We start from the raw sequence: 24,574 nt of genomic DNA on the forward strand, positions 1-24,574 counted from the left end.
AATTTTGGTCTCCAGTTTTCGAAATAAAATGAATTTCCAGACACCTGTTTGTAGTTGCGTAACTTTAAAATATCATAATATTTCAATAATTATATATATTTTTAAAACACTATTTTCAAGACACAGAAAAGGTGTCTAAAATTTTTATTTTTATTTTATTTAAAATTGGATTTTTAAAATATCCCACAGAGCCTGATTTTCCCCAATATTCAGTTCTGTATTTCCGCCACTGGTTGCTCGAAGTTGTTCATGACGTCAGCTCTAAAATAAACACACAAGAAGGATCTACAGTCTGTTACTTACACAGATATGCAGAGATACTTTTATGTCAACACTTAGAGAAATCACTTGTTCACTCAAGACTTTATAAGGTAGGATCTGTTTGAGATTTGAAACAAAAATATTTTCCTTTCCAAAGTTTATATCATTTTTTGTTATCTTTTAAATTTGAGATTCCCCGTTTATCATATTTCTTGATACATTTGTCCGGGTCGATATCAACATGTATAAAACTGGAGCATATCAAACGTCCTTTATCTCAGGCTCTATTAATTTTAAACTATAATAATTTTCAAAATATTTTCCCGTTCGTGCCCGTTGAGTTAATCTCTTTCGGCGATTTCGACATAGGCCCTACCTATGGATAGTAAAGTCAGCCGCCTTATTTTCCATAAAGTAAGTTAGCTACCCACTAGAACTTGGTGGACACGAGATCCGAAATCGAGACTTTGGTGAGAAGTCGTAATCCTTACTTTTCGACGAGGCTGTCCGACTTTTCAAAATGCTTGTCTTTATTTTCTGTATCAATCATTTATTTAAATTATGTAATTAGATGAGGAATCTTTTACGTCATGTCTCAAAATATTAAATGCCACCGCTCAGCTTATCTAAAATTTTGACCGTTGCTTTCGAAACTTGATGTGCTGAAATAGTGAAAATATAAAACAACAGCTAGTCTTAAACGAATCGCCCATAAATGACGTCTAACTTTTTTGCGATATTTTTCTCTCTCTCTCCAAATTGCCACAGCCAGAGCACTTATCTAATATCACATCATAACGTTCTACTACACCCTAAATCATGATTTTAAATGAAATGCATACTTTTTAACCCTATATAAATACAATAACAAAAGAAATTCATAAAAAACGTTTTAATAACAAGTTTTTATGTAATAATGCACTAAAAAGTAGAAAATAATTATAAAATACTATGTAAATAACTATAAAAAAAATTCATAAAAAACGTTTTAATAACAAGCTTTTATGTAATGATGCACTAAAAAGTAGAAAATAAATTATACACTACTATTTAAATTACTATAAAGAAAATCGTGGGTCACTTTAGTACTTTAGTACCTACTAGCCGTCCCGGCCAGGCCCTGCTCTGGCTTCTGTGAAAAACCTTTCTGTTAAAGACCATTACCTGTGTGTTTAGTAATCATCATAAACCCGGCATTGCCCACCCAAACCACAACCAACCAAAACAACAAAAACGCAAACATAACGCTAACACAATTACAAATACAAACGAAAACAAAAACCTAACAACAAATCCAACCACAACCACAAACACCAATACAAACACAAAGAAAAAACAAACAAAAAAGCAAACGAAAACAAAACCTAACAACAAACCCAACCACAAACACCAATACCAACAAAAAAAAACAAAAAACGAAAAAGCAAACGAAAACAAACCAAATCCAAACGCAAAACCAACCAAAAACACAAATACAAACCCAAACAAAAAAAACACAAACAAAAACGAAAAAAGAAAGAACAAAAACGAACCAAATCAAAACGCAACCACTAACGCAAACCCACCTAAACACAAAGAAAACACTAACGCGAACATAAACGCCCGGGGCGGAATCACCTGTTTTAGCTTAATGAACGACTATAGTACCCCAACTTATTCATAGTCTTTTGCACTCACTTAAACGAACGCGCCTGTTTCAATTTAATGAACAATTTTAATACTCCAAGCTTATCCGTAAAATACCAACAACATTTGCACTTGATCAATCCCCGCTAATTATGTAATTATTTTTTTTCCCAACACCAAAACAAAGTAATTAAAAAGTAAATTATTTTCCACAAAATGCAATGGTTTTATAAAGGGAAGTAATTTTGTTTTCCTAATTTATCAAAGGGAAGTAAGTGCTATAGGACTAAATAAAGACATAATTAGAATTTTTGTAAAAGATGATATAATTTTAAACCTTGTGTTTAATGAACATGCCGACAATTATTACTATAATTTGAAAAATGAAAATTATTTCCCAACACTTTCAATAGTAATTTTTTAGCTCATAAATTTAGACAAATGCGCACGATAATTTTCTAACACTTAAATTCATCCAAGACCAACGACAAACATATGCATTACTTACAGAACTGAGCTTTATATATTAGATTGGATACCTTTACTAATATTTGAGAAGAGACCCACGCTTTTCTTTATAGTAATTTAAATAGTAGTCTATAATTTATTTTCTACTTTTTAGTGCATCATTACATAAAAGCTTGTTATTAAAACGTTTTTTATGAATTTTTTTTTTCAGTACTTTACATGTTTTATTTGCAATAGTGTTACAAGACTAAAAACCATTGCGCGTCTATTGAACGTGATAGCGCAGCTATTAAACCTGATTGAACGTGATGACGTATGTGGTGTGGTTGGATAGACATGCCTACTAATTCGGTCCAAATTTTAATTAAATTCATAAAAAATTAATTAGGCATCCAATTAAGTCAAATTTAGATTCAGATTGCATTGTCTTCATGTCTTGACCCACGTGCCAACCGTGAATCGTATCGGTCAAGTAGAACTGTCCGAATTTTCACTCCTGCGTTTCCATCTAGACTGACGACAGACTGTCGACAGACTGTCGACAGAGGAAGTGAGTTAAATAAAAGCTTGTAAAGAAGCGTAAATCACTTTAGTATCTATTAGATACCTGTATTAATATTTATAAAAAGAGACCCACACTGTTCTTTATAGTTATTTAAATTGTAGTGTATAATATATTTCTAATTTTTATTACATTATTATATTAAAGCTTGTTATTAAAATATTTCTTGTTTAGTTCTTTTTCATTACTTCAATTTGTAAACATTTACAATAGAATTGCATGACTAAAAGCCATTGCGCACCTAATAAACGTGATAACGCGCGTACAATAGTGCGGAATATTGTTGAGTTGGAATCTAACATGAAAGACAATTCATACAGGGCAGATAAAAATCATTTAAAATGTGAGACATTTAAAAGCCACATTTTAAAGGTGACATTAGCTCAAACTAAAACATAATTTATAGAAGAAAATCAAAAGTAATGTAAGTTTTAAGATTATGTACTTGATTTTGATATGACAATAATTTTATTGCAACTAGCTTCATCTTTTTCTGTGTTGTTAATTGAGTTTATCTAGCTGATAACTAATTAAATGAGACAACTTGACTTAAAAATTATCAAGCTTTTATGAAAAGTATATAGTTTGCGAATGTGTTAAGCTACTTTTTAATATTTTATCAGTTAAAAACATTTCAAATTTGATATTGAACAATATAATTTTTTTTTTTAATGTAGGCTAACATCTGATGTAACCGTTATTTAAAGTAAACAAAAATATGTAATATAATTTACTGTGATACAATGTAATGGTGGATGAAGTGAAGTTGAGTTGAGCTGATTCAACTCCAGTTTAGTTCTATGACCAGATTATGTTAGTCAGCACCTCACCAAACTGTATTCACATCACTATAATAGAATCTGGAACTCATCCCTAAGGTTGACTTAAATGAGTATAAGTTTTGTAAAAAAATCATAAAATGTAAGTTTATTTTACAATAATTTTTTTATTGCAGGTAAAGTTGTCAGAGATGGGAAATACAGGTGGAAAAAAAAGAGAAAATCAGTTGGCAGAGAACGGTAAAATAAATGTTTCTAGGCAACGTGTTTTGTATTTGCTGTAAATGTTTAGAACATCCCAGTTGTTTTAAAAATAGAGAAATGTTTTATTTACTGGTATAGGTTTGTGTTAAATCTAATTGAAACCTTGATGTTCAAATGTTTTAGGTCTAACACATAGACAAGATGAGACAACACAGTTGGAAGAAAAAAAAACTAAAGCTGGTTTTATACCAGGTGAGTCTCAGATTGTGTGAAATATGTACATAACATGTAAGAAGTTAAATTTATACAGATCTATTGGGCACATGATTACATTATTTAAATATATGAAGTGCGCGAGTTTTTTTTACAGCTAATACATTACCTGAGTCTGTTGACAACTAATGGTTAGTTAAATGGTCGTTTGGCAGGCAATATTTACCACATGATACATGTATACTCTACTTCATCTTCACCAGCTAATAAAAAAAATTAGAAATATGAAGTTTTTGTTAATTTTCATAGTTGCACCTTTTGTTTGACAAGTACCTTATTTTAAATACATTTTAATTTTGTATTTTTTAAAATATGGATTCCCTCCCCTTGTACCACTTCAGGACATCATGAAGCCGAGATCTGCTATGGAGGTGAAGCTGACTTACACAAGCACTATACCGGCTGTAAGAAGAATCCAGGTCATGTCAACTTTATACCTGTTAATGATTTTAACTTGGATCATCTCCCCTCACGTTACCGTGACGTCATCATGTTGGAGGTAATCAAAGCTTTGTCTGCCCTAACGGTCCTGATAAAGGTCAAGTACACCAGTCTAGAGAGACCAAAGTCTGTTCCATGCTTCAGTGGTCAGTATCCATTTTATAACACCAGAGGAAGTGACGTGTTGAGGACAGGGACGGGGAGGGTGTGGTGTGTGTACAAGTACACAGAGAGTGACAACATGGGCACTTGTCCATGTGGCAAGTGTCAACACTCGGACACACCCAGCAAAGTGTGGGGGGAGGTTAGTGTGGTGACAGCCACACACGTGGTGTTTGATGAGAGTGAGGCGAGACAGACCAGGTGTGTTGTAGGTTTTGATGACAATAAAAGTCCAGTGGTCAGTCTTGATGGCTGGAGGGTGAGGGCGTCAAACATTGAGGGAGACTGGTGTTGGTTTACATGTGTGTCATGTGACTTAGAGTTGGTTGATGAACTGGACAAGATGTGTCGGCACTTTGATGGTCTATGTAAGAAAGTAGAGGACAAATACAGGAGATTTGTTGATGTGGACAAGTTGGCCGTTATAGTGTCACATCCTCATGGCTGTCCTAAACAGGTCTCTGTAGGACAATGGACACACAAACGTGAGAGGGAAAGTTGGTACAAGTACACGTACACAACATGTACATGTCCTGGCTCCAGTGGAGCACATGTCTACTTGCCGGAATATGTCAGGTGGTGGTTACATCCCCACAGTGGATCAAACTCTGAAGGAAATTATAGTGGGGAGGGTGGGTGGTGATCTATCTGTAACTGTTGATTCTCTCCCCTTGTCTAATGTAAACAAACAAAATGGCGGCTCCCTTCATTAAACTTGTGTGTGTCAGCAGCTTTGTATCCTGGTGAAGACAAGAAATAAATTGTTTGGTTTCTTTCACGTCATTTGTTTAGAGTTTAGAGTTGTTAGACACATAAACAAAATTATAAACAGATGTTTATTGTTTAGAAATGAAATATTTATAGGCTACACTTGTATCTTTGTTTTGTTTAAACCTCCACATTAGATTTGTCATCGCCATCATTGTCTTTATTTATACTTTAATTCATGTTTGTATTTGTTTACAAACTGTTTGTATTTGTTTACAAACTGTTTGTATTTGTTTACAAACTGTTTGTATTTGTTTACAAACTGTTTGTATTTGTTTACAAACTGTTTGTATTTGTTTACAAACTGTTTGTATTGATGTCAATAAAGATTTAGAAGATTTCAAAGTTTCTTTCGTGCAGTCAAGTTTGTAGCTGAGACTTAATGTCTGCAGTCAAGTTTATAGCTGAGACTTAATGTCGGCAGTCAAGTTTGTACTTAATGTCTGCAGTCAAGTTTGTAGCTGAGTCTTAATGTCTGCAGTCAAGTTTGTAGCTGAAAATTAATGTCGGCAGTCAAGTTTGTAGCTGAGACTTAATGTCGGCAGTCAAGTTTGTACTTAATGTCTGCAGTCAAGTTTGTAGCTGAGACTTAATGTCTGCAGTCAAGTTTGTAGCTGAGTCTTAATGTCTGCAGTCAAGTTTGTAGCTGCGACGTAATGTCGGCAGTCATGTTTGTAGCTGAGACTTAATGTCGGCAGTCAAGTTTGTAGCTGAGACTTAATGTCGAAAGTCATGTTTGTAGCTGAGACTTAATGTCGGCAGTCAAGTTTGTAGCTGAGACTTCATGTCCGCTGTCAAGTTTGTTGACTTAATTTCGGCAGTCAAGTTTGTAGCTGAGACTTAATGTCGGCAGTCAAGTTTGTATCTGGGACTTAATGTCGGCAGTCAAGTTTGTAGCTGAGACTTAATGTCAGCAGTCAAATTTGTAGCTGAGACTTAATGTCTGAAGTCAAGTTTGTAGGTAAGACTTAATGTCGGCAGTCAAGTGTGTATCTAAGACTTAATGTCGGCAGTCAAGTTTGTAGCTGAGACTTAATGTCGGCAGTCAAGTTTGTAGCTGAGACTTGACATAATGTTTTCAGTCAAGTTTATAGCTGAGACTTAATGTCGGTAGTCTAGTTTGTAGCTGAGACTTAATGTCTGCAGTCATGTTTTTAGCTAAGACTTAATGACGGCAGTCACGTTTGTATTTGAGACTTAATGTCGGCAGTCAAGTTTGTAGCTGAGACTTAATGTCGGCAGTCAAGTTTGTAGCTGAGACTTAATGTCGGCAGTCAAGTTTGTAGCTGAGACTTAATGTCGGCAGTCACGTTTCTAGCTGAGACTTAATGTCAGCAGTCAAGTTTGTAGCTGAGACTTAATGTCGGCAGTCAAGTTTGTAGCTGAGACTTAATGTCCCTAGTCAGGTTTGTTGACTTAATGTCGGAAGTCAAGTTTGTAGCTGAGACTTAATGTCGGCAGTGAAATTTGTAGCTGAGACTTAATGTAGGCTGTCAAGTTTGTAGATGAGACTTAATGTCTGCAGTCAAGTTTGTAGCTAAGACTTAATGTCGGCAGTCACGTTTGTAGCTGAGACTTAATGTCGGCAGTCAAGCTTTTAGCTGAGACTTAATGTCTGCAGTCAAGTTTGTAGCTAAGACTTAATGTCGGCAGTCAAGTTTGTATCTGAGACTTAATGTCGGCAGTCAAGTTTGTAGCTGAGACTTAATGTCGGTAGTCTAGTTTGTAGTTGAGACTTAATGTCGGCAGTCAGGTTTGTAGCTGAGACTTTATGTCGGCAGTCAAGTTTGTAGCTGAGACTTAATGTCGGCAGTCATGTTTGTAGCTGAGACTTAATGTCGGCAGTCAAGTTTGTAGCTGAGACTTAATGTCGGCAGTCAAGTTTGTAGCTGAGACTTAATGTCGGTAGTCTAGTTTGTAGTTGAGACTTAATGTCGGCAGTCATGTTTGTAGCTGAGACTTAATGTCGGCAGTCAAGTTTGTAGCTGAGACTTAATGTCGGAAGTCATGTTTGTAGCTGAGACTTAATGTCGGCAGTCAAGTTTGTAGCTGAGACTTCATGTCCGCTGTCAAGTTTGTTGACTTAATTTCGGCAGTCAAGTTTGTAGCTGAGACTTAATGTCGGCAGTCAAGTTTGTATCTGGGACTTAATGTCGGCAGTCAAGTTTGTAGCTGAGACTTAATGTCAGCAGTCAAATTTGTAGCTGAGACTTAATGTCTGAAGTCAAGTTTGTAGCTAAGACTTAATGTCGGCAGTCAAGTGTGTATCTAAGACTTAATGTCGGCAGTCAAGTTTGTAGCTAAGACTAAATGTTTTCAGTCAAGTTTGTAGCTGAGACTTAATGTCGGCAGTCAAGTTTGTAGCTGAGACTTGACATAATGTTTTCAGTCAAGTTTATAGCTGAGACTTAATGTCGGTAGTCTAGTTTGTAGCTGAGACTTAATGTCTGCAGTCATGTTTTTAGCTAAGACTTAATGACGGCAGTCAAGTTTGTATTTGAGACTTAATGTCGGCAATCAAGTTTGTAGCTGAGACTTAATGTCGGCAGTCAAGTTTGTAGCTGAGACTTAATGTCGGCAGTCAAGTTTGTAGCTGAGACTTAATGTCGGCAGTCACGTTTCTAGCTGAGACTTAATGTCAGCAGTCAAGTTTGTAGCTGAGAATGTCGGCAGTCAAGTTTGTAGCTGAGACTTAATGTCGGCAAGCAAGTTTGTGGCTGAGACTTAATGTCCCTACTCAGGTTTGTTGACTTAATGTCGGAAGTCAAGTTTGTAGCTGAGACTTAATGTCGGCAGTGAAATTTGTAGCTGAGACTTAATGTAGGCTGTCAAGTTTGTAGCTGAGACTTAATGTCTGCAGTCAAGTTTGTAGCTAAGACTTAATGTCGGCAGTCAAGTTTGTATCTGAGACTTAATGTCGGGAGTCAAGTTTGTAGATAAGACTAAATGTTTTTAGTCAAGTTTGTAGCTGAGACTTAATGTCGGTAGTCTAGTTTGTAGCTGAGACTTAATGTCGGCCGTCAAGTTTGTAGCTGAGACATAATGTCGGCAGTCAAGTTTGTAGCTGAGACTTATTGTCGGCAGTCAAGTTTGTAGCTGAGACTTAATGTCGGCAGTCAAGTTTAGAGCTGAAACTTAATGTCGGCAGTCAAGTTTGTAGCTGAGACTTAATGTCAGCAGTCAAGTTTGTAGCTGAGAATATCGGCAGTCAAGTTTGTAGCTGAGACTTAATGTCGGCAGTCAAGTTTGTTGCTGAGACTTTATGTCGGCAGTCAAGTTTGTAGCTGAGACTTAATGTCGGTAGTCTAGTTTGTAGTTGAGACTTAATGTCGGCAGTCATGTTTGTAGCTGAGACTTAATGTCGGCAGTCAAGTTTGTAGCTGAGACTTAATGTCGAAAGTCATGTTTGTAGCTGAGACTTAATGTCGGCAGTCAAGTTTGTAGCTGAGACTTCATGTCCGCTGTCAAGTTTGTTGACTTAATTTCGGCAGTCAAGTTTGTAGCTGAGACTTAATGTCGGCAGTCAAGTTTGTATCTGGGACTTAATGTCGGCAGTCAAGTTTGTAGCTGAGACTTAATGTCAGCAGTCAAATTTGTAGCTGAGACTTAATGTCTGAAGTCAAGTTTGTTGCTAAGACTTAATGTCGGCAGTCAAGTGTGTATCTAAGACTTAATGTCGGCAGTCAAGTTTGTAGCTAAGACTAAATGTTTTCAGTCAAGTTTGTAGCTGAGACTTAATGTCGGCAGTCAAGTTTGTAGCTGAGACTTAATGTCTGCAGTCATGTTTTTAGCTAAGACTTAATGACGGCAGTCAAGTTTGTATTTGAGACTTAATGTCGGCAGTCAAGTTTGTAGCTGAGACTTAATGTCGGCAGTCAAGTTTGTAGCTGAGACTTAATGTCGGCAGTCAAGTTTGTAGCTGAGACCTTATGTCGGCAGTCACGTTTCTAGCTGAGACTTAATGTCAGCAGTCAAGTTTGTAGCTGAGAATGTCGTCAGTCAAGTTTGTAGCTGAGACTTAATGTCGGCAGTCAAGTTTGTAGCTGAGACTTAATGTCCCTAGTCAGGTTTGTTGACTTAATGTCGGAAGTCAAGTTTGTAGCTGAGACTTAATGTCGGCAGTGAAATTTGTAGCTGAGACTTAATGTAGGCTGTCAAGTTTGTAGCTGAGACTTAATGTCTGCAGTCAAGTTTGTAGCTAAGACTTAATGTCGGCAGTCAAGTTTGTATCTGAGACTTAATGTCGGCAGTCAAGTTTGTAGCTAAGACTAAATGTTTATAGTCAAGTTTGTAGCTGAGACTTAATGTCGGTAGTCTAGTTTGTAGATGAGACTTAATGTCGGCAGTCAAGTTTGTAGCTGAGACATAATGTCGGCAGTCAAGTTTGTAGCTGAGACTTATTGTCGGCAGTCAAGTTTGTAGCTGAGACTTAATGTCGGCAGTCAAGTTTAGAGCTGAAACTTAATGTCGGCAGTCAAGTTTGTAGCTGAGACTTAATGTCAGCAGTCAAGTTTGTAGCTGAGAAAATCGGCAGTCAAGTTTGTAGCTGAGACTTAATGTCGGCAGTCAAGTTTGTAGCTGAAACTAAATGTCCGCAGTCAAGTTTGTTGACTTAATGTCGTCAGTCAAGTTTGTACCTGAGAATGTCGGCGGTCAAGTTTGTAGCTGAGACTTAATGTCAGCAGTTAAGTTTGTAGCTGAGACTTGACTTAATGTTTTCAGTCAAGTTTGTAGCTGAGACTTAATGTCGGTAGTCTACTTTGTAGTTGCCACTTAATGTCGGCAGTCAAGTTTGTAGCTGAGACATAATGTCGGCAGTCAAGTTTGTAGCTGAGACTTAATGTCGGCAGTCAAGTTTGTAGCTGAGACTTAATGTCGGCAGTCAAGTTTGTAGCTGAGACTTAATGTCGGCAGTCAAGTTTGTAGCTGAGACTTAATGTCGTCAGTCAAGTTTGTAGCTAAGACTAAATGTTTTCAGTCAAGTTTGTAGCTGAGACTTAATGTCGGCAGTCAAGTTTGTAGTTGAGACTTAATGTCGGCAGTCAAGTTTGTAGCTGAGACTTAATGTCGGCAGTCAAGTTTGTTTCTGAGACTTAATGTCGGCAGTCAAGTTTGTAGCTAAGACTACATGTTTTCTGTCAAGTTTATAGCTGAGACTTAATGACGGCAGTCAAGTTTGTAGCTGAGACTTGACTTAATGTTTTCAGTCAATTTTGTAGCTGAGAATTAATGTCGGCAGTCAAGTTTGTAGCTGAGACTTGACTTAATGTTTTCAGTCAATTTTGTAGCTGAGACTTAATGTCGGCAGTCAAGTTTGTACTTAAAGTCGGCAGTCAAGTTTGTAGCTGAGACTAAATGTCGGCACTCAAGTTTGTAGCTGAGAATGTCGGCAGTCAAGTTTGTAGTTGAGACTTAATGTCGGCAGTCAAGTTTGTAGCTGAGACTTAATGTCGGCAGTCAAGTTTGTAGCTGAGACTTAATGTCGGCAGTCAAGTTTGTAGCTGAGACTTTTCAAAGAAATATCGCATCTTAGTTACTTTATTAAAAAAATATAGTTACTATAGTATCAGTATATTAAAATATGCTGATAATCAGTTTTTTTTTCATGCGTCGAGTAAACAGACAATAGACCTAGACTTAAACAGAGGACAGTTACGTTAATTAGAAATAATGATACCAAACACCTTGGTTTACGTGTTTAGCATTGTATACAATGCCTAGCTAAGTCTTGCCATTCTGATTGATAGATCATACGCTGTGGTCTATTTCGACCTGATTTCGCCATTTCTCAATTTAGTTTAAAGGTCACATATCTAGAAAAGAAGATTATTGTCAGAATGTAAGATCGTCGGATTGTAAAATTTCAAATACAAATAATTCGAATTTAAAGACAACTCAAAGGAGATAACTGCGTCAGAAATTATTTGCAAATTCTTTTCATTGTTAGTTCCATTTGACCATAAACGTGTACTGAATATATTTCTTTAAAACATTATAAGTAGCTCGTTAAGGACGATACCCCCCCCCTCCCCCCCCCCTCCGTTAAAGTAAACTCCACTTAGTTACCCCCCCCCCTCCCCCTACGTTTAAAATCGTTTCAAACTAGATTATCTTCTCCTAATAGCCGTCACTAAACCCGGCTCTAACATTTAGCGTGAACCATAGCTCACCAGACCATGTACGGGTGGGGGTGGTAGGGAGCGCGTTTACAGCTTGTTTTCTAGCGTCTCCCAGAAGAGAATTATATATATATATATATATATATATATATATATATAAATATATATATATATATATATATATATATATATATATATATATATATATATATATATATATATATATATATAACTCTCTTCTGGGCCACGTTAGAAAACAAGCTGTAAGCGCGCTCCCTACCACCCCACCCCTATATGGTCTGGTGAGCTTTGGTTCACGCTAAATGTTTACATTCGTAGAGCCGGGTTTAGTGACGGCTATTAGGGGCAGATAATTTAGTTTGAAACAATTTTAAACTTAGGGGAGGTAACTAAGAGGAGGCTGCTTTCACGGGGGGGGGGGGGTAGGGTAGGGGTTGGGTGAAAGGAGGGTGAGGGTAGTATTGTTCTTAACGACCTACTGATAGTGTTTTAAAGCAAATATTTTCAGTGGCAGCATTAGTACTGTCGAATTCACAAATTATGAATTACTGAAAAGTAGAAAAAACAACAACTAAATAGCGGCGTATGATATGCCGCGGGTCGGATCGTAATTAATAATTAAATCAACACGATTCCGATAAAGTACCACTAGGTAATGAATAAATTTTATCATCTAATTTCAATGACTTGTTTTTGTGACGTACAAGTCAGTAGATCTGTATTTATCCTGTCATCCTACCAGTAGGCTACATAGATCGTTACAATAAATAAAGACCACTCTACCGTCAGCTTGTTTAAGTTACAAGCAATATTAAACCTACCATAACATGTCACACAACACTGGGTCTACTGCGTTAGTTCTACACTGTATCGAGACAATAACACAAACACATTATGTTAAAACTGTTCTTTGATTCAGTTGATTTAGCTTATTATTATTCCATTATTGTGTTATTTAAATTGATGAGTTAAATACGTTGACCCAAGCTTCAAACACAGTTTTTAACCAAAATGTTTTGTAATTGTTCCTAATGAAGACACAACAAGCGACTTTCTCCACAATGATGTGATTCAAATAAAGGAATTATATCACAACATGATTGTACTGTGGTTTTGGTATGTGGGTAGGAGGGGGGGGGGAGACATTCTACTCCTCCCCCCCTAGTATTCCGTCTTCCACACATTCCACAGGATCAACCAACCACTTTCTTGTAAACTTATGTAAATAAAACCCCGCTTAAAAAATCTTGACTAGGACATTTCCTTTCCCTGTCTACAATACAATGTACCATAACTCTAATATTACACTTAACGCTAATCGTAAGCTAATGTTATGGTTATGGATAGGTTGAGTTTAGAGTCAGTCTAGGGTTAGGATATATTCTATGAGAATATGTCAGTCTAGGGTTAGGATATATTCTATGAGAATATGTCAGTCTAGGGTTAAGATATACTCTATGAGAATATACTTATTCTACAGCTGTAAACAGAAAATGTTATTTCAACGCCAAGGGTAGACAAAGGTACAGAATATAGCCCAAGTAAAGACAGAACAGTCAGAACCTAACGGGATCCGAACCTACCATTCCACACGGCACCAAATCGCCTCGCCCTCCATGCATCAAGTCAGACGTGTAACCGATTCTGCAAATCAGCTCTACAAAATATAAAGCTTTCATGGCAGAGCACAATCACAACCTATGCACGGAAGACGCGGACTGGCGTGACCCTTGGCGTTGAAATAACACTTTCTGTTTACATTGCTATTTCAGTTACAACGCCTGCTTCCACCCCTCACCAAATAATAAACATGTGAGAGGCGGGGAAAACTAACATTAGGGAAGATTGGCAAGGGGGGTAAATATCTGGAGGGTAGGGAGGAATAAACGGGAGAGGAGAGGGGAATAAATAGGTGATGAGATGGGAAGGGGAATAAATGAATGGTGAGAGGGGAGGGGGGGAATAAATGGATGGTGAGAGGGAAGGGGGAATAGAATATTAATTTGCACGAATAAATCCAGTTTTGTTGACGAAGAATAAATGAGCATTAATGACGAGACAATTGTAGAGAGCTCTTTTGACAACATCCTACCATGGGGACCTCATGAGTGACTGTCATATTTGACTGAAACTGGGAGCTCACGTCAAGATTTGTCGGGTCTGAATAATTGGGTTTAGCTGGTGGAGCGGTTGTCAAAGTCTATTAGTGCGCTAAAGTTAGGTTGGCAATCAGTGAACTCTTTATACATGGCGGTAGTGAAGTGTTACAAAATGGGAAGCTCTCGTGATGATTAACTTAACATTTGTTTTCATCTGGGCGTGATGCTAATTGACAAGAACATTTCAAACTTGCTTTAAGTAACTTTTTAAGCAACTCTTCAGACTTGCCAACATATAAGAGACATGTAGTTGATTAATTACGATATATTATTTATATAATTTCCCAATTTCGAGTCAGATTACCATCACGAATTGATAATCTGATAAAGGGTAGATTATGACATTACCCTTCATTATCAGTTGACCTTATTCCTAATGTTACTTGTAACCCTAGTCGTAAGGCAATGTTATGGTTAGGGCTAGGATCAAGGTCAGTCTAGTGTTAGCATATTTTTGTGTGAAATAAACTTTGTTCTTTTGCTTGCTCAGATTTTTTAAATTTTATAACGTGACTATGGAAAGTACGAAGCACGATTTAATTAGTCCCCAGACATAACTATATATAAGCATGTTTTGGAATATGCTGTACCTTCAACTGAAGATAAATAAATAAATAAATAAATGGTTTCATAGTCTGATAGAGGAATAGATAAAGACGTAAGTCTAAGACAGCAAGTTGAGGAAAGCCAAATGTTGCCCAGTTACCAGACCCCTATCTCCACACAGCTTGTAGACCCAAAGGATAGGTTACCTATCTCCACACAGCTTGTAGACCCAAAGGATAGGTTACCTATCTCCACACAGCTTGTAGACCCAAAGGATAGGTTACCTATCTCCACACAGCTTGTAGACCCAAAGGATAGGTTACCTATCTCCACACAGCTTGTAGACCCAAAGGATAGGTTACCTATCTCCACACAGCTTATAGACCCAAAGGATAGGTTACCCATACAACTTGGCATCAGCTGTGTCGTAGGAGCTGGCGAAAGTAAACACGAGATGATATTCCGTTGCTTGATTTCGGAGTGTTCTCCCCTAGCTGGGCTGCTGTCTCCAGATTACAAGTCTCGTCTTGCTGGGCTGCTGTCTCCAGATTACAAGTCTCGTCTTGCTGGGGTTCTATACGTGTGCTCTGCTGGCCAAACCACCTGAACCCCAAATTTAAAAATGATATGTGTTTAATAAGTAATTATAACTGCTTGTGGTAATCACCCATCTAACATGTTAGTTTGTAGTGCTGGATCAATATTTGTTGACGCAGACTTCATGTTTGAGCTTTGATTACGAGACCGTTATTGGGAGCTCTTTTGTCAACACACTTCCTTCTACATCTCATGGATGACCATTCTTAATGACTAACTTCGGGATCTTCGGAGGTAATTAAGAATGCGGTAATTGGGAGGGGGAGGTGGTCGAGGGAGGGTAATGTTCTGTTCTCATAAATTTTACAGTGCTGTGAAAGGTCACGTGCAAATGTCATAGTACATTAGAATAATTTTTGTGAACTCTGAACTCTCTGTCAGCTGTTCAGAAACCTTTAAGAACTTCAACACCTGACTCTCGATGTTGTGTAGGATCTTTAGCTCGTACACACGCACTTCATGCGATTTTGGACAGTTCTAGATGCCATGTGAACCTGATAGAAACGGCCTTTTACATGAATGTGCAGCAGTAGAACACGTGACTGCTACCCCGAAAGTCTCGGATTTTGATCCCGTCTCAAGGTTGTAGGACGTCTTGCGCCCAACCAGCTGATCGTGGAACAAATTTTACCTTAGGGAAATCAAGGTGACAAGACATAGAAATTATTTCACGGTCCATTGACATGCCGACTTCACCTGCACTATTGACGTTCAGGTACCAAAGTGTAACTTTACTTTTTTTTTTTTACTTTTTATAGTTATAAAAATAAACCTTCGTTGAAATTATTATTTTAATAATTTACAATAATGAATTTATAATCGATATATTATTAAAATTTCATACGAACAAAAAGAAAAGGTTAAAATTCGTATAATGGGCGGACATAATATCAATAGTCGTGTCTTATGTTGATATTTTAAACGTTTAAGTACATTATTTAGTTGCGGTTGTTTTTGGGAAAAATTGTCTCTTAAATGAACATGACAAGAAAGTCTGGCGCCGGAGAACATAGCGGATATTCCAACAATGACGTCATTTTAACTATTAATAGATCCACGCATATCTTCGTGAGTTTACGACAGATGGGATCAGTTCTTGTCAGTGTGAGTCTCTCCTTGTGTCAGTTCGTGTCAGTGTGTGGCACTTCTTGACGGTTTGTTACCTGGTCTACATCATCTATATACTACTAAAAGTCAAGTTTGTTTACATGTTTGAATATTTATTTTTTTGTTTTTTTGTTTGTTTTTTTGTTTGCCTGATTGAATATCTCGCATGGTTGCACTCATCGTGGAAAGCTGTAAAATAGTATGTAGGTAGAGAATAATTTTTTAATGCAGACAGACTGTTAATCACAAATTTATTTAAAGACGTTAATTAATTTATTGATTTATTCATACGTAGAGTAACCCATTTTTTTTAAAATGTTAAAACATTGACTAAACTTTGTGGGAATAGTGACGTCACAGGTTTTTGTTTACTCTTTAGTACAATAAAATGGCGGCGTCTATCGAAGAAAATTGTGTTCCCATTCAAAAGTTTAATGCGTTCTAAATCTAATTTTCTGTCGGTCATAACTTTTACAATACGTCCGTTTGCTGTATTTATTACGTTCCAACACTTATATCAATTTTAAACTGTCTTTTTTCATTTAGTTTTACAATAAATTTCTCTAGATCTAAAGATCAGCTGTCGAAGGAAAGTTATGAATCTAGCCTAGATCTAGATCTAGCCTAGATCTAGGTCACTAGACACAATGTAAATTCTAGATCTAGACTTAATGTAAATTCTACATCTAGAATCTATTTCAGGCCTTAATACATCTAGAATCTATTTCAGGCCTTAATTATTTTATATAAATCTTTGTTTGGCTAATTTAAGATTAAATTTAATTTGAAAGTTACTAGATCTAGATTCTACTACTAGACTTAGATCTAGATCTATGCGCGGAGACTCAAAAGTATAGTATAAAAATTCATTTGTGACGTCACGAGTAAATAGCTAAGTTGGTAGCGTAGTCCGCTCTCATGCGGGCGGCACAGGTTCTAGACCAATATGTCAATGATATTTTTTTTCAATTTTTTTTTTTAGATGTATATGGTAAAGTTGCCTATCTGAACTTGGCAGGATACAGGGCAGGTGAAGTTGAGTTCATCTGTTTCTTTGTCCTAAGCATATGAAAGGATAGTGTGGTCAGAGACATGCTCGGCTGGAATCGTTTTTTAAACGATAAAAACATGTTGTCTGAGACTTGGCGGGACACTGGGCTGGTGAAGTAGAGTTGAGTAGGTCACATGTGACGTCAGTATATGAAGGGATAGTCCGAAATCGGTGTTTTCGGTGTTTTTAAAAGATAAACATATTTTTGAATGTGGGGTCTGTTTTTTGTAACGATAAGCGACACTGCAGTAGCGTAGCGAGGAGGGGGGGCGGGAGGGGAGGCGGGGGGGGGGGGGAAGGGGAGGCGGGGAGAGGTGGAGGGGGGCGGGGGGACATATGTTGGGGCGCCAAAATGGTTTGGAAAAATAAATTGAAAGGTTGAAGGGGGTTCAAATCGAAAGTTTGAGTGGGGGGGGGGGGGGGTGCACATCAAAAGTTTGAGGGGGGGGGGGGGTTGAAAATCGAAATCTTGGGGGGGGGGGGGGTTAAAATCGAAAAGTTTGTCCCCGGGCGCCGGGAAGTCTCGCTATGCCTCTGAGTGACAGACGTGATGTCTTTTTATGGATGACCCCCGAAACCCACAGTTATCCAACGGATGACGGGTATTCTAGTAATATTTTAAAAGTCACCAAATTTATTTCACGCAGCAAATAGCAAGACAGAGTGACTCACTTTTGCTGCAGTATTTGTCAGTCATTCGTGAGTTTGTGCTCTTATTTTTTGTATTATGAAATACTACTTATAATTACTAAATGCTACAATGAAAACATCAAGCGCTTGCGGCTTATAACAAGAGAAATTCTTGGACAAATGATTGACATGTGGACACCTGGCTAGTTTAAAAAAATGTTTTGACTGATGAAGTGCAGATCTTTAAGCAATCGATAAAATCGATATTCTGGAAGGATCTAAAAGAAGTCGGGGTAAAAAAAAGAATATCCGAATTTCCATGTTTAATGTTGCTTAAAACATGTTTTAAAATAGATCACTTGTTTAATTGTGAAATGTGTAGTGGCACGTCGTTGTGCTTGACACAGCAACTGATACAACACACCAATGTCTGAGTGTTGACCCACTACACACTAGGATTCGTCCATAATCGAACCATGAAGCAATCGATAAACACGCGCACCAACGTCAGCTGTCGATATCCGCTTGCTGCTGTGTACATTACAATTTGTGTACATTACAAGTTGTGACTCGTTCAAAAATTGACCCCTACAATATGTGCCCCACGGAAAACCATGACAAACTTAAGTCCAAAACAATCCGAGCTACACTCTAAAAGCTGAGATTTAGATGGACTAGTAGCATGTAGCCTCACGATAGGGACCAATGTCTGTGATGGCCTAGAGAGATAGGGCAATGTATGTAGCCTTCTATGTCTTTAGATGTCTGTGGCCACATGCGTGCTCCACAGAATAATTAGGTATGTGAGCCTCTGTGGAAATCCCTTTGTTCTTAATGTTGCTCATTGGTGACTGCAGGTGGTGATTGAGACTGGTTATTGGGGCCGTGAATGTTGTACATGAACAAAGTTTTCCCAGCAAGCGCTAGGTCTAAGCTGTATTGATCACATACCTGCCGTGTATACCCGTCCATCGATACCATTGATTCAACCGTTCTGTGAGGACGTCGGGTTGGTCACGGTCTTAGACCCGGCACCGTTGGTTGGCCGAGAAGACGCCCGATCTTGGTCGCTTTGAGAAAGCACATTTTCCAAAAGTGGGAATACGGAAGCCGAAGCTCATTTTCCATAAGTGGGAATGCGGAAGTCGATTCTCCAATACTAACGTATGTTGTCTTTACGATAAAACTTTAAATTAAAACACGTCTGACCGACAATACTGAGTCGGAGTCAACGGGGCAGCGTGGTTCATAACTCATTCTTTTCTTCTACTCTGGGCAGGTAAAGACGTGCACAAATGGAGCCTTGTGGAGACCGTTGTAGAAAATTTATTCCAGGTAGGCAACTGATCAAACGTAACCAAAAGGTGATACTACAAAACAAAATTTGATGTTTGCAATTGGTCCCGTAGGGAATGTCTACGCGCTATATACAAATATTTGGGTATAGAGGTGGGGTTTGTTATTGCACAAAACTGAGTTATAAGGGGTAGAATGTCGGAACCAGCATTGTTGGTGAGTGTGTGAGGGGGTAGGGGGCGTGCTGGACATATTCCTTTTAAATGTTATATAAGAGTTACTGCTCGAAACAAAATTCATATGAGATGTGGTTTTTTTTTCTATTCACATATTTTCTAAACATTTGAATAAGAAAATATAACATTATCAACCATAACTTTACACGTCCCTTCACTCCCCTTGTACCTCTCCAGGACATCATGAAGCCGAGATCTGCTATGGAGGTGAAGCTGACCTAAATAAGCACTATACCAGCTGTAAGAAGAATCCAGGTCATAAAAAATTTATTCCCGTTAATGATTTTAACTTGGATCATCTCCCCTCACGTTACCGTAACGACACGCTGCTGGATGTAATCAAAACTTTGTCTGCCCTAACGGTCCTGGTAAAGGTCAAGTACACCAGTCTAAAGAGACCAAAGTCTGTTCCATGCTTCAGTGGTCAGTATCCATTTTATAACACCAGAGGAAGTAAAGTATTGAGGGTTGGGACGGGGAGGGTATATCGTGTGAACAAGTACACAGAAAGTGACAAGGGCACTTGTCCATGTGGCAAGTGTCAACACTCGGACACACCCAGCAAAGTGTGGGGGGAGATTAGAGTGGAGACAGCCACACACGTGGTGTTTGATGACAGTGAGGCGAGACAGACCAAGTGTGTTTTAAGTTTTGATGACAACAAAAGTCCAGTGGTCAGTCTTGATGGCTCGAAGGTGAAAGTGGCAGACGAAGAGTTAGATATGTGTTGGTTTTCATGTGTGTCATGTGACTTAGAGTTAGTTGACGAACTGGACAAGATGTGTCGGCTCTTCGATGATTTAAGTAGAAAAGTAGAACATACGTTTAGAAATCCTTTCGGCTGCAACGATTTGATCGTTATAGTGTCACATCCTCATGGACTCTCTAAACAGGTCTCTGTGGGACGTCGGACAAACATAACTGATAGGAGTGTCAGAGTTGATAATCAAGGTCCTGATTGTGATGAAGCTGTCAATGTTGATGTTGTTTATGATGATGAAATTGAAAGTGATTATTTTGATGATGACGATGAGGACATATACGTCAGGCACACGTACACAACATGTACATGTCCAGGCTCCAGTGGAGCGCTTGTGTACATGCCGGTATATCGACCTGCATTGGCGGACTTCTGGGTTCACTCAGGGTCAAACTCTGAAGGAAATTATAGTTCTGATATTGTAAGTGATGACACAATGTATTAATCTTACAGCGAATTCCTCCCTCATTATCATTCAGTTATTATTCCGCGGAGAGCAGAATATATTTTAGAGCGTATTTGGCTTAATACGATTTAATATTTAAACATTTCTTTATGTGGTTTTTAATTATTTAATTATATAGATATGTTCGCAATAAATATATTACTTTACGTTATCATTTAGAGTCTTACTGATCTGGCGAAGACCTAAATAATTTTATTTGTGCATTATGCTTTACAATCTTTATTTCGTGTAATTTTTTGTGACTGTTGACCAGTTACTTAAATTGATGTCATTAAATGTTTGTAAGAATCCAAAATTATCTATGATTCCATTATGTTATTTTAAAAAGTCATATTGGTTTGGCAAATTAAAATTTAATTGCCATTTTTTATTTAATTTTTTTAATCATTAAAAATGTATTGGTATTAATGTCATTAAAGTTGTTAAAGAATCCCAAATATGCTATCTTTCAATACTTTAGCTTGGATAGTTTTACACACGTTTAATAAATATTATCGTACCGCGTTATTTAAATTTATTCTTTTTTTTTGTTCACACAAACAATACTACTTCTGGGGCGAAACTGCCATACTGCCAGACCACAGGAGGGGGGGCATGTCATTTAGGGGGCCCAAAATCTGACCAACAAAACAATTTTCTTTTTTCACCTTGAGAGACTAGTGGTTTTATTAAACACAACAGTGATTATTATACAGTAAGTAACACTCAATTTTTCACAGACAAAAAAACAAAACAAAAAACTAAATGACCAAAAAACTGTCAAACCCCTTTTGACAAAACACAAAGAACCCGAGTTTGGACCACAGATAGTGTATTACGAACGCTATTCTGTCAGTCGCAGAGCTAGCAAATGCCCAGGGTTCGTTTTGAGATGGCTAATGACAGATGGCAACTACTAAAGAGTGTCAGAACACAAAAACCAAACTCAACGTGGGATCGTGAATAAAATCTAGGGGAAATGACACGCTGAAGTCCTGTGACTCACAACAACTTTAATCTGTCAACAACCTTTTAATATGAGTACAGGAATAAAAAGTGACACTAGGTCTATACAAAATAATATAGAATCTAAGAGTACGAAATAAACCAAAACCCAACTTACAGTTAATGAAAAATCACTAGTCTAGATTACAAATATCACATATATGGCACTGGATAATGAACACAGCTTAAGGAAAATTACTGAAAACACTGAATGACACTAGAGTCACCAATAATAGGGGAAAATTGCCGCTATAAACTATGTAACACAATATGGCGTCACACACATGGAACTCTCTCTCTCGAGATCTCTTGTAAAAGGCTGCCTGAGCATGATAAGACTGCTGCCTAAGAATGTCTGGTCTGAACAGTCGCCAGAGAAGCACATTCGGGCATGGTGAGACCCCATAATCATGGACTGTCCACCTTCACAGTCATGGACTATTCTATAGTCAATAGTCACCTGGATCCTATGCGGGGGAATCGCTTCCCTGCCGCCGTCATGAGCGCGCGGAATCCGTACCGCTGCCGCCATGAACGCGCGGAATCCATACCACTAGACCACCCTGGGTCGGTCATAGATCCTCAGCGGGAAATCGAACCACAGCCGCCGCCGTGAGCGCGCGGGATCTTAACCACTGGACCTCCCAAGTGTCGATTACATAAGTCAAAAACTAAATTATTAAAAAAAAATAAGACCTAAGTAGGTCACAAGTGGCGTAGCTACCGTGAAGCTAGCGTAAACCAGGCATAGGAGCCGAAGGCATTAGGGGCCCTTTTCATTCTTAAAAAAAAGTTAAAACTTTTTACGTTGGAATTTTAATATTTCTTTTATATAAATAATTTTAAACATTAAATGAAAATTCCGTTAAAATTTCCAAAAGGCCCCCAGTCCTTTCTTACTTTAAAAGTAGTGGGATTCAGTGTGTGCGTGTGTGTGTGGGGGGGGGGGGTCGAACAGGTCCCATCATTAATAATATCACTATATCATTACCTTAATGAGATTTCACTTGTTGATCTAATCAATCTTTAATCAATATGGCGCTATTAACACTATACGTTTTTGGTTTTTATCCAATCGCAAAGAACGTTTGGGAAATCGTTGAGAATACGACAAAGGAAGTGTTTTTTCCCCAGACATTTTTCCTGAAAGAAACTCTGACTTTTGGGAAGGTTTCTGCCATAAAATTTTTATTATATTTCTGAGGGTGGCGCCCCGGCAGTAAGGCGGTAGGTTTGCCACCAAGAGTTTTCCAGCCGCCATCTTTGCACCTGGGGTCCGTTGATTGGGTGTCCGGCGCAGCGGATCAGCGTTACTACTCGATTCAGCGGTCAAATTGCACGCGCGCATCAGCCGGCACCCCGCCGGTCACCTATATTCGTTGTAATGAGCGCCATACACCAGGAATATGTCGGGATACTAAAATTAATTACTAAATCGAATAAGGGGTTTCCTCTAGCGCATCAGCAGTAGTAACGGTTGGGCTCTCATGTTACCCTGCGGCTTCCTGAGTGCACGAGATCTGTTAATTAGATGCCCGGCAGAGTCAGGGGTACTACTTGTTTCAACAGTCACACTACAACAGGGGCGGCGTACAATGACACCAATCACACAAGTATTCCACAAGGGACAGAGGTTGCATTTGGCTACATACGATAGTTTAACCAGTCACTCCCACGACGCCCCTGACACCTAGGCGGTCTCCGAAACGTATTTAACCTCACAATAACGGAAGATGATTAACTTACACACAATGCTCTCATACAGCACGAACAGGGGCGTCTCAGCGGTAGTGTGGACCAACCCGCGCCCCCGCAATTAAGTTCCGAAAAAAATAGCAGTGGCGTTGCTTACATTTTAACTAAACATATATCAGTTTTAGAAAACAAGGTCACACGACTAAAGATACATAATTGGTAACGCGTTGATGAAACCCTTACACATTGTTTTGTGACTAGATCGCAGCAACGCGGACGGGTACGCTACTTAGTATAAACATTCTTTAACATTTCACGGATGGGGAAGGAGATTTTGATGTCTAAGATGGTTCTCATTATTTGCTCATTACGATGATGTTATTTGTTGTGAAATACATTTTAGATATGCCCATTGGGTCAATAGCCTAGCCATTCTCAGAATCGATCATATAGAAGCAGCTAAAGTAGATCTCAATGAACTTATAAATCATTTTACAAAATTAAAAGCATGAAAAAAAAGATCTAAATAAATCATGAGCGATTTTTGAAAATAAATTTGTTTGGTTAGTGGCGTCACAAGGTCGGGTATTTTCCTACGTGTTTACTAAAAGTGTCACCCCAGAGTTCCCAACAAGTTTGCATTTTTGTAGGGGTGTTAACCCTCTCTCACTAATCTTTTATTACTTTAGCTGGATGCGACATAGTATTCTATATAATAGTTTCGCTGTCTGTGTATCTATGTATCTATGTATCTCACAAGAACGCTCTAGAGAAAACACAAGCAATTTAAAACCTTTCACAGTGAAACGAAAACGAAATATGACGTCACAATTAGCATAGACCAGAAAATAATATCAAGCCGGAGAGTGCGCACAGTAATATGACGTCATTGATTCTCGAGTAAACATTGAATAAAAAGGCAATTTTGTCTAATCTAAGTGGTTTGCGAAGCCCCACCCTCGTTAAAGAACGTTTAAGCTCCCCCCCCCCCAACTCAAAAGAAATGTCTTCATCGATACTCTATAATAAAATTACCGCCTAATTAATGTGTCTAATCTAAAAAGTGGTTTGCGTGCAATTCTTCGGGTAGTGGCTAAGCACCAGTGTTTCTTTCAGACTTTTTCCTCCCCGGAGTGAGGAACTTTTTCTAATCTAAAAAGTGTTTAGCGTGCACAGCTCTTTCAGTGGCGTAGCTGCCGTAAAGCTAGCGTAAACCAGGTATAGGGGCCCAAGGCATTTAGGGGCCCTTTTCACTTAAAAAAAATTAAAACGGGGGGGGGGGGGGTCGAACAGGGCCCATCCTTAATAATATCACTATATCTTTACCGTAATCACATTTCACTTGTTGATCTAATTAATCTAA

At 38.2% G+C, this 24,574-nt stretch overlaps 1 protein-coding gene across 7 annotated transcripts in view; it reads left to right on the forward strand.

Annotated features, from left to right (window-relative positions):
* Positions 1–24,574, forward strand: part of LOC131945149 (uncharacterized) — a 58,394-nt gene that overhangs the window by 19,779 nt on the left and 14,041 nt on the right. For 3 of the 7 annotated variants that reach the window (XM_059306156.1, XM_059306162.1, XM_059306158.1), the window contains one exon: positions 4,515–5,555. In XM_059306156.1, the coding sequence (XP_059162139.1) occupies positions 4,515–5,419 (905 nt within the window). In that variant the 3' untranslated portion in view covers positions 5,420–5,555. Of the gene's footprint in view, positions 1–3,872; positions 3,937–4,083; positions 4,153–4,514; positions 5,556–24,574 lie in introns of those variants that run through there. The other 4 variants (XM_059306160.1, XM_059306164.1, XM_059306161.1 and 1 more) reach the window with 4 other exon arrangements.

Source organism: Physella acuta, unplaced genomic scaffold, assembly GCF_028476545.2.
Source record: "Physella acuta isolate Inbredline_101_S28 unplaced genomic scaffold, ASM2847654v3 ptg000527l, whole genome shotgun sequence".
In the NCBI taxonomy this organism is placed as follows: domain Eukaryota; kingdom Metazoa; phylum Mollusca; class Gastropoda; family Physidae; genus Physella; species Physella acuta.